Genomic DNA, 13,854 nt, shown 5'->3' with positions numbered 1-13,854 from the left:
GTATAGTATAGATGTGTGTATTATACAGGAATATACGAGGCAGTATAGTATAGATGTGTGTATTATACAGGAATAAACGGGGCAGTATAGTATAGATGTGTATATTATACAGGAATATACGGGGCAGTATAGTATAGATGTGTGTATATTATACAGGAATATACGGGGCAGTATAGTATAGATGTGTGTATTATAGAGGAATATACGGGGCAGTATGGTATAGATGTGTGTATTATAGAGGAATATATGGGGCAGTATAGTATAGATGTGTGTATATTATACAGGAATATACGGGGAAGTATAGTATAGATGTGTGTATTATACAGGAATATACGGGGCAGTATAGTATAGATGTGTGTATTATAGAGGAATATACGGGGCAGTATAGTATAGATGTGTGTATTATAGAGGAATATACGGGGCAGTATAGTATAGATGTGTGTATTATAGAGGAATATACGGGGCAGTATAGTATAGATGTGTGTATTATACAGGAATATACGGGGCAGTATAGTATAGATGTGTGTATATTATACAGGAATATACGGGGCAGTATAGTATAGATGTGTGTATTATACAGGAATATACGGGGCAGTATAGTATAGATGTGTGTATATTATACAGGAATATACGGGGCAGTATAGTATAGATGTGTGTATTATACAGGAATATACAGGGCAGTATAGTATAGATGTGTGTGTATTATACAGGAATATACGGGGCAGTATACTATAGATGTGTGTATATTATACAGGAATATACGGGGCAGTATAGTATAGATGTGTGTATATTATACAGGAATATACGGGGCAGTATAGTATAGATGTGTATATTATACAGGAATATACGGGGCAGTATAGTATAGATGTGTATATTATACAGGAATATACGGGGCAGTATAGTATAGATGTGTATATTATACAGGAATATACGGGGCAGTATAGTATAGATGTGTGTATATTATACAGGAATATACGGGGCAGTATAGTATAGATGTGTGTATTATAGAGGAATATACGGGGCAGTATAGTATAGATGTGTGTATATTATACAGGAATATACGGGGCAGTATAGTATAGATGTGTGTATTAAAGAGGAATATACGGGGCAGTATAGTATAGATGTGTGTATATTATACAAGAATATACGGGGCAGTATAGTATAGATGTGTGTATTATAGAGGAATATACAGGGCAGTATAGTATAGATGTGTGTATTATACAGGAATATACAAGGCAGTATAGTATAGGTGTATATTATACAGGAATATACGAGGCAGTATAGTATAGATGTGTGTATTATACAGGAATATACGGGGCAGTATAGTATAGATGTGTATATTATACAGGAATATACGGGGCAGTATAGTATAGATGTGTGTATATTATACAGGAATATACGGGGCAGTATAGTATAGATGTGTGTATTATAGAGGAATATACGGGGCAGTATAGTATAGATGTGTGTATTATAGAGGAATATACGGGGCAGTATAGTATAGATGTGTGTGTATATTATACAGGAATATACGGGGCAGTATAGTATAGATGTGTGTATTATACAGGAATATACGGGGCAGTATAGTATTGATGTGTGTATATTATACAGGAATATATGGGGCAGTATAGTATAGATGTGTGTATTATACAGGAATATACGGGGCAGTATAGTATAGATGTGTGTGTATTATACAGGAATATACGGGGCAGTATAGTATAGATGTGTATATTATACAGTAATATACTGGGTAGAATAGTTAAAGGGGTGTATAATACAGGGCAGTATAGTGTAGTAGGTGGATATATTTTACGAAGGCAGTATAGTACATGGTGTGTATAATTCACAGGGCCAGTGTATACATTATACCATGCTTTGAAAAAAAGAAAAAAAAAAGAGTATGAACCGCACATCCCAAAATCATACGTTGATCTAAAGCCGCTAGGCAAAAATTAATATAACTGAATATGATGTTTTCAGTTTAACATTCTGATCAGACTGTATGAAGCCCACTGCCCCCTCACGGCAAACCTCGTAGTGGGTCCTATCGCCCTAACGGAGCGGAGCCGTGCGGCGCCCACCGCCACAGCGGCCATGCACCAGCAGGGCAGATGGCCTGTTGCCCCACAGCACCCATGCTGCAAGACTGAGTCCCCGAGACTCCAGACCGCGCCGCCCCACCAGCACAAAGCCACAGTAACAATTGCCGCCACACAGCACCAACACCAAAATGAAAGGAGCACTTAAACTCACCTTCATCCAGCTCTTCAGTGAGAGCCAAAATGGGCTAGACCCCTTACTTTGCAGTCTCCTGCTAATTAAAACACCTGTGCCAAATGGGAGGAGTGCTGGTCCAAGAAGAAGACTAGAACATGCTTTGCAAAAAAGAAAAAAAAGAGCATGAACCGCACATCCCAAAATCATACGTAGATCTAAAGCCGCTAGGCAAAAATTAATATAACTGAATATGAGGTTTTCAAAGCATGTTCTAGTCTTCTTCTTGGACCAGCACTCCTCCCATTTGGCTCAGGTGATTTTAATTAGCAGGAGACTGCAAAGTAAGGGGTCTAGCCCATTTTGGCTCTCACTGAAGAGCTGGAGGAAGGTGAGATTAAGTGCTCCTTTCATTTTGGTGTTGGTGCTGTGTGGCGGCCATTGTTGCTGTGGCTTTGTGCTGGTGGGGCGGCGCGGTCTGGAGTCTTGGGGACTCAGTCTTGCAGCATGGGCGCTGTGGGGCAACAGGCCGTCCGCCCTGCTGGTGCATGGCCGCTGTGGCGGTGGTTGCCGCACGGCTCCGCTCCGTTAGGGCGATAGGACCCACTACGAGGTTTGCCGTGAAGGGGCAGTGGGCTTCATACAGTCTGATCAGAATGTTAAACTGAAAACCTCATATTCAGTTATATTAATTTTTGCCTAGCGGCTTTAGATCAACGTATGATTTTGGGATGTGCGGTTCATGCTCTTTTTTTTTTTTCTTTTTTGCAAAGCGTATACATTATACCGGGGTGTATAATATACGTGGGCATTATATACATTATACAGGGGTGTATAATATTCAGGGTAGTATATACTTTTTACATTGGGGTGTCTTTCCTGTGTATCTTTGACATTTGTACTGACTTCCGTTACATTGTCTCGTTGCAGCCGGTGATGGAGGACCTCTCCAGCGTTGATCTTTTTGATCTTCGGAGGTCTGTATCTGCTGGTCCTGCTCCTTGTCCCCTGTCCCCCGCACCACGTGGCTTTGCTGTTGATGGACTTTCCTTTTTGCAGAAACCTCTTAGTGCTGCTGCTGTAGCCAGCAGTGAGCATTGCAGGAGACCTCCCAGCCCCACAGAAATACCTACCATGAGTTCTACAACCCAGGATTCTCCTTACTCCCCTCTCTGTCCTAATAAAGGCAGAGCCCAGTGTTGTCCTACCACATCGCCCCCCAGTCTGGAGTCTGTACAGAGAGCCCCTAACACGGATTCCCCCAGTGAAACGCACACTGACCCCAATGTTTTGTGGGTAGAGCAGCACTCTGATTCACGTCAGAAGTCCATGACTGAGAGTCTGAATGTCAATGCAATGTCCAAGTCACAACTGGAGATGGAGGGAAACAACACTGGTGAGGACCTGTATATACCCATCTCTCGTGTAACCAAACCTCTCTTGGTTTTAAGACTTTGTTGTATTTTTAGTTGTCCAACATCCACTTGATATAGAAGTGGTCCCACATGTTTCCCCGGACGAGGAGGGCGATGCCGAGCTGGTGATCTCTTATGGTCAGTTACCACATCCTGCTTTATTATAGTGCATGGAGTTGAAGTGACTGATGGCAGTGCTGCCTGGTAGGTTAGTGGCCCAAAGTGCAGCTCTTCCTCCTTCCTGGTGGTTGTTTGGGTTGTGGATGCAGCTCCGCCTCCTCCGGGTTGGTTGTCTGGGCTGCACATGAGGCTCCACTTCCTCCAGGATGGTTGGTTGGGCTGTGGATGCGGCTCTGCTTCCTCCGGGTTGGGTGGTTGGACTGCAGACACCACTCTGCCTCATCGGGATGCTTGGTTGGGCTGTGGATGCAGCTCCAGGGTGGTTGGTTGGGCTGTGGATGCAGCTCCAGGGTGGTTGGTTGGGTTGTGGATGCAGCTGTGTCTCCTATGGGGTTGTTGGTTGGGCTGCTGACGCCTTTCGACCTCTTCTGGGGTTGTTGGTTGGGCTTTCGAAGCAACTCTGCCTCCACCGAGGTGCTGGTTCATGTTTTCTGCCCATCTGATGCTTTTAGATGAGGACCAGAAAAGGAGAAAAAAGAAGAAACTTGTGGGGAAGAGGAAGCGAGAAGATGCCGAGCCACTCACCTGTGACCTGGACCAGGACCTGGACCGAGCCCTGGAGGACGGAGCCAAGCAGCACAACCTGACAGTGGTCAACGTCCGCAACATCCTCCACGTGAGTGACCCCACCAGTGAGGGCTCATGCTAGGGGTTGTAATACCTGTCCTCATTGCTACCTGTGCTGCTGATGTTGCAGGAGGTGATCACTAATGAGCACGTTGTGGCCATGATGAAGGCCGCAATCACAGAAAGCCAAGGTCTGCCGCCCTTCGTAAGTAATTGCCCTGCTGGCGTTCACCAGCCAATTTTTGGCGAGTCCCTGCATGTGGGTGATAACAGGGAGCAAGAGCAGCAGAGGGATGTGAGACTGCCTCCGCTTCTGTCTTACAGGAACCCAAAATGACTCGATCAAAACTAAAAGAGGTAGTGGAGAAAGGTGTGGTGAGTGTCCGCCGGCCGACCGTGGGCCCCGTCTGTTTGCCCACCGTGGGCCCCGTCTGTTTGCCCACCGTGGGCCCCGTCTGTTTGCCCACCGTGGGCCCCGTCTGTTTGCCCACCGTGGGCCCCGTCTGTTTGCCCACCGTGGGCCCCGTCTGTTTGCCCACCGTGGGCCCCGTCTGTTTGCCCACCGTGGGCCCCGTCTGTTTGCCCACCGTGGGCCCCGTCTGTTTGCCCACCGTGGGCCCCGTCTGTTTGCCCACCGTGGGCCCCGTCGGTTTGCCCACCGTGGGCCCCGTCGGTTTGCCCACCGTGGGCCCCGTCGGTTTGCCCACCGTGGGCCCCGTCGGTTTGCCCACCGTGGGCCCCGTCGGTTTGCCCACCGTGGGCCCCGTCGGTTTGCCCACCGTGGGCCCCGTCGGTTTGCCCACCGTGGGCCCCGTCGGTTTGCCCACCGTGGGCCCCGTCGGTTTGCCCACCGTGGGCCCCGTCGGTTTGCCCACCGTGGGCCCCGTCGGTTTGCCCACCGTGGGCCCCGTCGGTTTGCCCACCGTGGGCCCCGTCGGTTTGCCCACCGTGGGCCCCGTCGGTTTGCCCACCGTGGGCCCCGTCGGTTTGCCCACCGTGGGCCCCGTCGGTTTGCCCACCGTGGGCCCCGTCGGTTTGCCCACCGTGGGCCCCGTCGGTTTGCCCACCGTGGGCCCCGTCGGTTTGCCCACCGTGGGCCCCGTCGGTTTGCCCACCGTGGGCCCCGTCGGTTTGCCCACCGTGGGCCCCGTCGGTTTGCCCACCGTGGGCCCCGTCGGTTTGCCCACCGTGGGCCCCGTCGGTTTGCCCACCGTGGGCCCCGTCGGTTTGCCCACCGTGGGCCCCGTCGGTTTGCCCACCGTGGGCCCCGTCGGTTTGCCCACCGTGGGCCCCGTCGGTTTGCCCACCGTGGGCCCCGTCGGTTTGCCCACCGTGGGCCCCGTCGGTTTGCCCACCGTGGGCCCCGTCGGTTTGCCCACCGTGGGCCCCGTCGGTTTGCCCACCGTGGGCCCCGTCGGTTTGCCCACCGTGGGCCCCGTCGGTTTGCCCACCGTGGGCCCCGTCGGTTTGCCCACCGTGGGCCCCGTCGGTTTGCCCACCGTGGGCCCCGTCGGTTTGCCCACCGTGGGCCCCGTCGGTCCGCCGACTGTGTCCCTGTTCGTTGACTGTGGCCCTTACTCTTAGGTCATCCCTACCTGGAATCTGTCTCCAATCAAGAAGAGCAGCCAGCAGCAGGTGAGCAGTTGGGGGGGCCCGAGCCTCGGTAGAAGACCCGCTCCGGATACTTTGTAGTTGGGGGTCACACTAAACACTTTGAGGTAGGGTGTTTCCTGGATGTGACCCCAGACGCCTAGAGCTTGGATTATGGGGGTGAGGGGTTAAGTGCAGGGGTGTGGGGTGGTGAGATTACCTATTGTCCCCTGGCTATTGACCCCCATCCTCTTTCACGTGCTCTCAATACTCCCACCATCTTACATCAGGTGCCTCAGTTTGTTGACATCCCCCTGGAAGAAGAGGATTCATCAGATGAGGAGTATCGGCCAGAGGAGGAGGATGAAGATGAGACTGCTGAAGAGGTGAGGGTGTACACTGTGGGGCCGGGGCCCTGTTGGCTGGAAGATTCGCGGTGGGTTCTGATGGTCTGGGTTCAGGTCGCTCACGCTGTGTGTCGTCTGCAGAGTCTGCTGGAGAGTGATGTGGAGAGCACGGCGTCCTCCCCACGTGGGCACAAGCGTATGAGAGCCCATTATCTCTTGGAGTCGCAGGGTGAGGAGCGTATGGATCGCCAGCAGGTAAGTTACCACTCGTAGCCATGGCAGACGTGGCTCAGGGGTTCACTACTTATGGGTGTTATCTGTCCATTCAGCAGGGCGCCGCGAGTCACATCACTGCAGAATCTGTTCCCATGGGACCTCCTCCACCCCCCAAAATAAAGTACTCCCCTGACAGTGCCTTCATGGATAAACTGCATGCCGTGGATGAGGAGCTGGATAACTATCCTGTCACTATTGGGTCATTCCAGGTACGCCCTGCCCCTCTGCTCGTAGTTCCCAGGTAGTTTCTGCCCCTCTGTCCATAGTTCCCAGGTACGCCCTGCCCATTGGTCTTCGGTACGCCCCGTTCCTCTGCCCGTGCTTCCCAGGTACACCCTGCCTATGGTTCCCAGGTACGCCCCGTCCCATTCCTCTGCCCGTGGTTGCCAGGTACTTCTTTTCCTGCCTGAGGTTCCCAGGTACACCTCACCCCACTATCAATCCCCATGAGGTGACTGTGGTTGATGCTTCTAATCCTGACAGTCCTTGGGAGAAAATCTCATCGCTTGCCGCACACGTTCCAAGAGGCCTCTGAAGGATGTGCCCATCGGTCAACTCGAGGCCGAACTGCAGGCCCCGGACATCACCCCCGACATGTACGAAGCAAACACCGCTGATGATGACAACTGGAAAAATTGGCTACGCGGCCTGATGCACGACGACGTGGGCAATTATGGTGAGTGCCAGGGCTTTCGCACCACCACTGCCTTCCCCAGTGCTGCACTGTCTAGCTCCCCCCACACTCCCCTTTCTGATTGAGCCATCCAGGCGCCCCACGCTGTCCTCCCTGATCGTGCCATCTTTCATTTCAGATGAAGCAGACGATGATGATGACCCAGAATACAACATTCTGGAGGATTGGGACGAGCCGGACACCGAGGACCTGCGCAATGATCGTGCCGTGCGGATCACGAGTAAGTGGGTGAACTGAGGAAAAGAGATTGGGGTGTCCTTGGAGGATGGAGCTTCATCTTCTCATTGGTCTGATTGGCAGAGAAAGAAGTGAACGAACTGATGGAGGAGCTATTTGAGACAGTGAGTACAGCCCCCCTCTCTCCTCCTACCTCTCTCCTTCTGCCGCTGTCCCTTCCTCTCTTCTGCCCCCCATCTCCTTCTGCTGCCACCTCTCCCTCTTGCCTCCTGCCCCCCCCATCTCCATCTGCTGCCCCCCTCTCGCCTTCTGACGTCGACCCCCCCCTTCCTGTGGAGACACGCTGGGAGGGGAGTAGGGGTCAGTGGGTGGCTCTAGTCTGCTAGCCGAAACCGCATGGACTAGGGGTCCTCCCACCGAATGTCCACTCTCCTTTCCCATGTGCATAATACTACTCGGGGCAACACAGGGTGGGGGTAAAATAGTGTGGAAATACCTTATTGAACCACTAACACATAATGGCATACAGAGCAGTCCCAGCAGTGAACTAGTCTGTGACTTCACAGCTTCGTGGACCGACTACCCCACCTGTGGCACACACAGAGAGTAGGTAATGACAAGCTTAGGAAGATAACAGTCCATTGAGGTACAAGGCCAGGTGAGTGGACAGTCACAACCTGGCTTCTACAACCATCTTCATGAAGCCAGGTAACCGGAGGGTCTCAGTAATGACCTCCCCAAACGTATCCATGGGGCTCATGGGACCGGTGGGTCCAAATCCATGGTTCAGTGATGGTCAATAGAGTAAATCTGTTTGCTTTCAGACTGGACATGTTCCTCTAAGCTGGCATCCTGTAGAATGTCAAATCTGTGTCCCTCGTGATGGAGCCATGATCTGGCAGCTATCTTGTAGTGTATTCCTGGCTGTAGTTTGTTCAAGAGTCTTGGTTATTTCAATGTATATCGCTACAAAGGCATATCCCTTTTTATAGTTCACAACTGTTGTCCTTCAAACCAGCATCCTGAGGTTAACTTGCATATTGCTTGACTATTTAATCAGTTTGCATAGTTTTTCCTCCTCTCTTTTGCAAGTTAGCTGGCCTGGACAATGTGTAATCAACATATCTGCAAACATCATTGTTCAGTGACCCTGTATCACTGTTTTGCAAATATAACCATACAATAAACTGTAGGAGGTGATATATAAGGTAAATACTGTAACAACCATTCGTCCATTTACGAATTTAACCTACAAGTCAACATTTCAGACTTTTGACCAGCAAAAAAGAAATGCAGAAATTCAAAGTCAACATATAGATAAGTCTATTCTTCCTGGCTTACTGAAAATAGATGTCTGGTTAATTAAGATAAAATCTTGTTGTCACACTGCTCCCCTGTCCTCTTGCCGAGGCCCCCTCACCGCAGCACTGTGGCTTACTTGAATCTTTCTTATCAGTTTCAGGATGAGATGGGAATTTCTCACTTAGAAGATGAGGGTGCAGATGATGAGGACAGTAACACTGAGCCCCTGCTCGACTTCAACACCCCGCAGGCCATCAGGTGAGTGACTGACTGACAGTGCCTCCTCTCTACGGGGCAGAGCAGCCAAAGAACTGCTGCTGCTGTTTGGGAAAGGAGGTAAATTAATGAAGTGGCGATGGCAACCCCTCTCCACATGAGTTGTGCTGAGCCAGGGTTGACCGCTGCCGCCCCCACACTGCCAGGGTTGACCACCGCTGCCGAATGCCCCTACCGGCTGCCAGGCCTTCACATTGTACACATCCTGGGAGCTGACCAAATATACTTTCCCGCAGGCTGGAAGAGGCCCTCCTCACGGAGCAGCATCGCACGGTGCGGGCGCAGCTCGAGTATTTACGGATGAGGAAATCGCTGATGAGGATAGAAGAAGAGAAACTTCCTGCCAGAGATGTGCAGCCCCCCACATCTGCTCCAGCCCCCAAACTTTCACCTGTCATGAGACTGAACTGCACACAGAGAAAAAGGCTCCAGCAACAGATGCAGCAGGTGAGTGGGGTCTGGTCATCTCAGCAGAGTGCAGCCCTCAGATCACTGTATAACATGTCCTCCATGTCCCCAGCACGTCCAGCTCCTGACTCAGATTCACCTGCTGAGCTTCAGGAACCCCAAACTCTGCACCGAGGCCGAAACCTCGCAGATCTACCTGGTGAGTATGCAGCATATCTGCCAGGATGAGAGGCAGGATGTGGCTGGATATGACAAGGCGAGCATTGGACGAGCGGGATGCAGTGGGGTGGAGGGTTTGTTGCTGGATGCGACTGGGTGAGGAATGGGGCGGAGAGGCTGCAGATGGATGCAACGAGGCGGGGGGTTGCGGCTGGATGGGACAATTAGTGGAGCAGAGTGGTTGTGGCTGGATGTGACGGGGCAAGCAGTGGGTTGGAGGGGTTGCGGCTGAATACGACAGGGCGAGCGGTGGGGTGTTACGGCCTGATGTGATAAGGCAAGCAGTGAGCTTCAGTGTTTGCAGCTGGATGCGACGGGGCGAGCATCAGGGCGGTTGCAGCTGGATGCGATTGGTGTGGGGGGTTGCGGCTGGATGCGATGGGGAGAGCAGTGGGCTGGGTTATTGTAGTGAGATGTTCCTGTTAATGGATCTTCCTCTCTCTCAGGCTGAACTCTCCACCTTTGCAGACAACTCATCCCTCAGACATGGGGTAGTAACCCCCAACTTCCAGAGCTTGTTCCAGGCCTGCAATCTAAAGGACGCTCTGCAGCTCATCCCTCTGGTTCATAGCCAAGTACCAGAAGACATCGAGCCCACCAACCCTTCAAGAAAGACTGGTATGAGATTGCAGGATAAGGGACGTCTGTCCCGTGACTGCGGAGTCCCTTGACTGCGGAGTTCTGCACTTCTGTACGGGGGGGGGGCAGGATGAGAGACCTCTGCTCTTCTCCTGTACTCAGGAGGGGTTGGGTGGGTGCAGGATGAGCGATGTCTGTACTGTGACTGGAGTTCTGCACTTCTCCTGTACACGGGGGGGAATTGCAGGAGGAGACACTCTTACCGTGACTACGGAGTTCTGCACTTCTGTACGGGAGGGTAGGATGAGAGACCTCTGTACCATGTCTGCGGAGTTCTGCACTTCCGTACGGGAGGGGGGAGGGCAGGGTGAGAGACATCTGTACCTTGACTGCGAAGTTCTGCACTTCTGTACGGGGGATGAGAGACATCTGTATGGGGGATGAGAGACATCTGTTCCGTGTCTGCGGAGTTCTGCACTTCCGTACGGGAGGGGGAGGGCAGGATAAGAGACATCTGTACCATGACTGCGGAGTTCTACACTTCTGTACACTGGGCAAGTTAACATTTGAGCTAGTACTTGGGAACATTCTTGTTTGAGGTTGAAGGCCCTCTTGATTTTTCCAGTGTGATTAGTTCTTCTCAGAAGCCATGTGGGGTGTGAGCAGCCGTACCAAACTAGTAATACCGCAAAGAGGCACCCAATGCCCCCAGCTGCGCCCCAATGCCAGGGTGCAGTACGAGGAGCCTCCCCGGTAGCACCTCTATGCCGGGATGCGGCACGAAGAGCCTCCCTCGCAGCACTTAGTGTCGGTAAAATGGGCCTTTTTCTCCCATTGGAGAAGTGCTGGTTGGGACAATCCTGTATCGTTACTGACGGCGAGCGGAGGTTATGATGGTGGTCAGGAAATAATTAGCAGGAAGCCGCAATTCTGTCAGGATCCGTTGTAATGATCTCAACCATCACTCACCAGTAAGATCTTCTTGTTCCAGCGAATGATGTCCCCAGCCTGTCCCAGCGCACGGCTTGGATTCTGGCCACCCGCTCCGTCTTCTTGTATCCAGAGCTGCTTCCTGTGTGCTCCATGAAACCCAGAAGACCCCAGGACAGGGTGTTCTTCACCAAGGCCGAGGACTGGTGAGTGGCTGTGCCTGGCCCTGCTCTGGCTGTGTCTTGTCCACTCACTGTGACTCCAGCTTCCCTTTTTAGTTTACTTGCTTTAGGATTGAAGCATTTTGAGAACATCGATTACTCCAAGCAACTAATCAGCAAATACCTTCTGAGCGCTAAAACTGCTCAGCAGCTGTCCTCGCGGATCAAGAACCTCACCATGAAAAAGACGCCGGACAACATTATTAAGGTGGGTCACAGCCAGAAAGAGAAGGGGTTCTTTCCAGGAAAAATGCACAAGTATGGGCCTTTGCAGGAGTCTCTCCAGTTCTGCATAGTGGCGGATTGATATTTCTAAAGGGGAGGGGGCCTCAGCAGATTTGTGGGGGGGGTTTGAGGTCTCTGCTATATGAGGGTGGAATGAGGCTTCTGCTGGGGAAGAGTCCTGTGGTGCTATAGGGGAGGATTGAGGCCTCTGGAGGGGGGAGTTGAGGTCCCTCCAGAGCTATATGGTGGCAGATCTGGGGTCTCTACTGGGAAAGGGACCTCTGCAGGGTTGTATGGAGGTTTGAGGGCTCTCCAGGGCAATATGGTGGCAGATCGAGGTTTCTGCTAGGAAAGGGTCCTCTGCAGAGTTATATGGGGCGTTTGAGGGCTCTGCAGGGCTAAATGGTGGCCAGATCGAGGTCTCTGCTAGGGAAGGGTCCTTTGCGGACTTATATGGGGGTTTTGAGGTCTCTCCAGGGCTATAGGGGAGGATTGAGGCCTCTGCAGGGTTATAGAGGGGGGATTCGAGGCTTTTGCAGAGCTATATGGTGGCAGATCGTGGTCTCTGCTAGGGAAGGGTCCTCTGCAGGGTTATGTGGGGGGTTTGAGGTCTTTCCGGAGCTATAGAGGAGGATTGAGGCCTATTCAGGGTTATAGAGGGCGGGGGGGGGGGGGTTGAGGTCTCTGCATGACCATATGGTGGCGGATCAAGGTCTCTGGTGGGGAAGGGTCTTCTAGAGACTTATAGGGGGGTGGGGGCCTGATTTTCTTTGCATGCTTTCATGCCCCACACTTTTCTTACGGACAGTTTTACAAGAGAACTAAAATGCTGCCAGCGCTGGGCAGATGCTGTGAAGACATCCTACCTGACGATGCCCGCCCCCCAGTGGAGAGGGAAAAGCAGCGGCTTCCATTCTGGATCAAGGTACGTTGCTGGGGTGTGGTCTCCACACTGTTGGGTTAATGCCGCCCTTTGTGACACTTCTCTTCTCACAGGCCAACCTCAGCAGTATCGAAACAGAAATGAAGAAATCTTCTGGCTCCGAGTACCCCTTGCTCCTCCCGCCAGAGATCTTGCTTACCCTCAAGCCCCTGCCCAAACGATTCTACTGGAAATCATGGCGCCAGAAGCGGTCCACCTTAAAACCGCTACTGATCCGGCCCAACCCTGTGCCCAAACAAGTGGTGAAGCCACCAGCCCCGCAGCCCCTTCCCATTAGGATCTTAGGGCAGGTTCCGCCACTCATTCAGCCGGCAGTGACCATGCAAGGAATAGTCAACATCCAGCCGCTCGGGGTGCAAACAAGGTCTAATACCCACCCAGCGCCATGTGTTACCGCCTCTTCAAGGATGTCTGCCTATTCCACAGCTGCTACAGCCCCCCGGGCACAAGTGATGCAGCCCCCCATCATTGCTCCAATGCCAAAGAAGTCCCTCATTTGTGCATTACCTGATAGAAATACCGAGGTGAAGACCCTGAGTGAAAGTATGACTCCCATCCTCCAGTCCACACCCGTTGTCTTCGCTCTTCCGCATGGAGCTTTAAAGTTGGTGAGTTTGGGCTCGGCTTGTGGCGTCCTCCAGCCGCTCAGTACAGGAAGTGCAGTTCCCATGACTACTGTGCTGCTCAGTTCTACCCACGTACCGCTCAGCCAGACGCCAGTCTCACTGCCTAGCGCTCAGACTGAGCCTGTGGTATCTAAGGCTGGGGACCAGAAGAGAGAGGACGATGAGTGGGAGTATGTGTCCATCACCATAAAGGTGGAAGAAGAGTCGGCTGCTGCTCAGGGGAGAGATCAATCCCCTTATGTCACAGACCACGTGACCATAAAGGAGGAGGAGACTGATGTCCCCCCTGAGGAGCCACAGTCTGGACTGCACCAGAGCTTGACTGCTTCTTCTCCAGTTTCAAAGACTCAGGTTCCAGGAGATATGGAGGAGCCAGGGGAGGTGAACCAGACCCAAAAAACAAAGGGGACATGGGAGTCCCCGAAAAACACTTCCTCTTCCGCCGATGTTGATGTGGAGATCAGCAGCCCTGGGGCAGCGCAGAGAGACTCCCCCAGCCCTGCGGAGGGCCAAGACTTGTGTAATGACAAGGATGCCCTAGAAGATGAAGAGGATGAAGACTTTGATGACCTGACCCAGGATGAGGATGAGATGTCCTCTGAGGAGTCCGTGCTGTCTGTGCCCGAGCTGCAGGTGAGATGCCAGGGTGCGGTTATGTTACCTATAGC

The 13,854-nt window shown here is 52.3% G+C and overlaps 1 protein-coding gene across 5 annotated transcripts in view; it reads left to right on the top strand.

Annotated features, from left to right (window-relative positions):
- The window catches only part of GON4L (gon-4 like), a 46,377-nt gene that overhangs the window by 29,103 nt on the left and 3,420 nt on the right, over positions 1-13,854 (top strand). For 2 of the 5 annotated variants that reach the window (XM_069726068.1, XM_069726059.1), the window contains exons 2-22: positions 3,142-3,188; positions 3,271-3,607; positions 3,681-3,764; positions 4,259-4,422; positions 4,504-4,578; positions 4,698-4,748; positions 5,958-6,008; positions 6,254-6,349; positions 6,452-6,565; positions 6,640-6,795; positions 7,070-7,262; positions 7,399-7,500; positions 7,581-7,621; positions 8,914-9,017; positions 9,272-9,482; positions 9,556-9,642; positions 10,109-10,280; positions 11,233-11,377; positions 11,450-11,600; positions 12,426-12,542; positions 12,614-13,819. In XM_069726068.1, coding sequence (XP_069582169.1) covers positions 3,346-3,607; positions 3,681-3,764; positions 4,259-4,422; positions 4,504-4,578; positions 4,698-4,748; positions 5,958-6,008; positions 6,254-6,349; positions 6,452-6,565; positions 6,640-6,795; positions 7,070-7,262; positions 7,399-7,500; positions 7,581-7,621; positions 8,914-9,017; positions 9,272-9,482; positions 9,556-9,642; positions 10,109-10,280; positions 11,233-11,377; positions 11,450-11,600; positions 12,426-12,542; positions 12,614-13,819 — 3,582 coding nt within the window. In that variant the 5' untranslated portion in view covers positions 3,142-3,188; positions 3,271-3,345. Of the gene's footprint in view, positions 1-3,141; positions 3,608-3,680; positions 3,765-4,258; positions 4,423-4,503; positions 4,579-4,697; positions 4,749-5,957; positions 6,009-6,253; positions 6,350-6,451; positions 6,566-6,639; positions 6,796-7,069; positions 7,263-7,398; positions 7,501-7,580; positions 7,622-8,913; positions 9,018-9,271; positions 9,483-9,555; positions 9,643-10,108; positions 10,281-11,232; positions 11,378-11,449; positions 11,601-12,425; positions 12,543-12,613; positions 13,820-13,854 lie in introns of all 5 variants that reach the window. The other 3 variants (XM_069726039.1, XM_069726028.1, XM_069726049.1) reach the window with 2 other exon arrangements.

Source organism: Ranitomeya imitator, chromosome 1 (assembly GCF_032444005.1).
Source record: "Ranitomeya imitator isolate aRanImi1 chromosome 1, aRanImi1.pri, whole genome shotgun sequence".
NCBI classification, from domain to species: Eukaryota; Metazoa; Chordata; class Amphibia; order Anura; family Dendrobatidae; genus Ranitomeya; species Ranitomeya imitator.
Note: the sequence above shows the minus strand (reverse complement) of the source record. Positions and strands in the feature narration are given on the sequence as shown.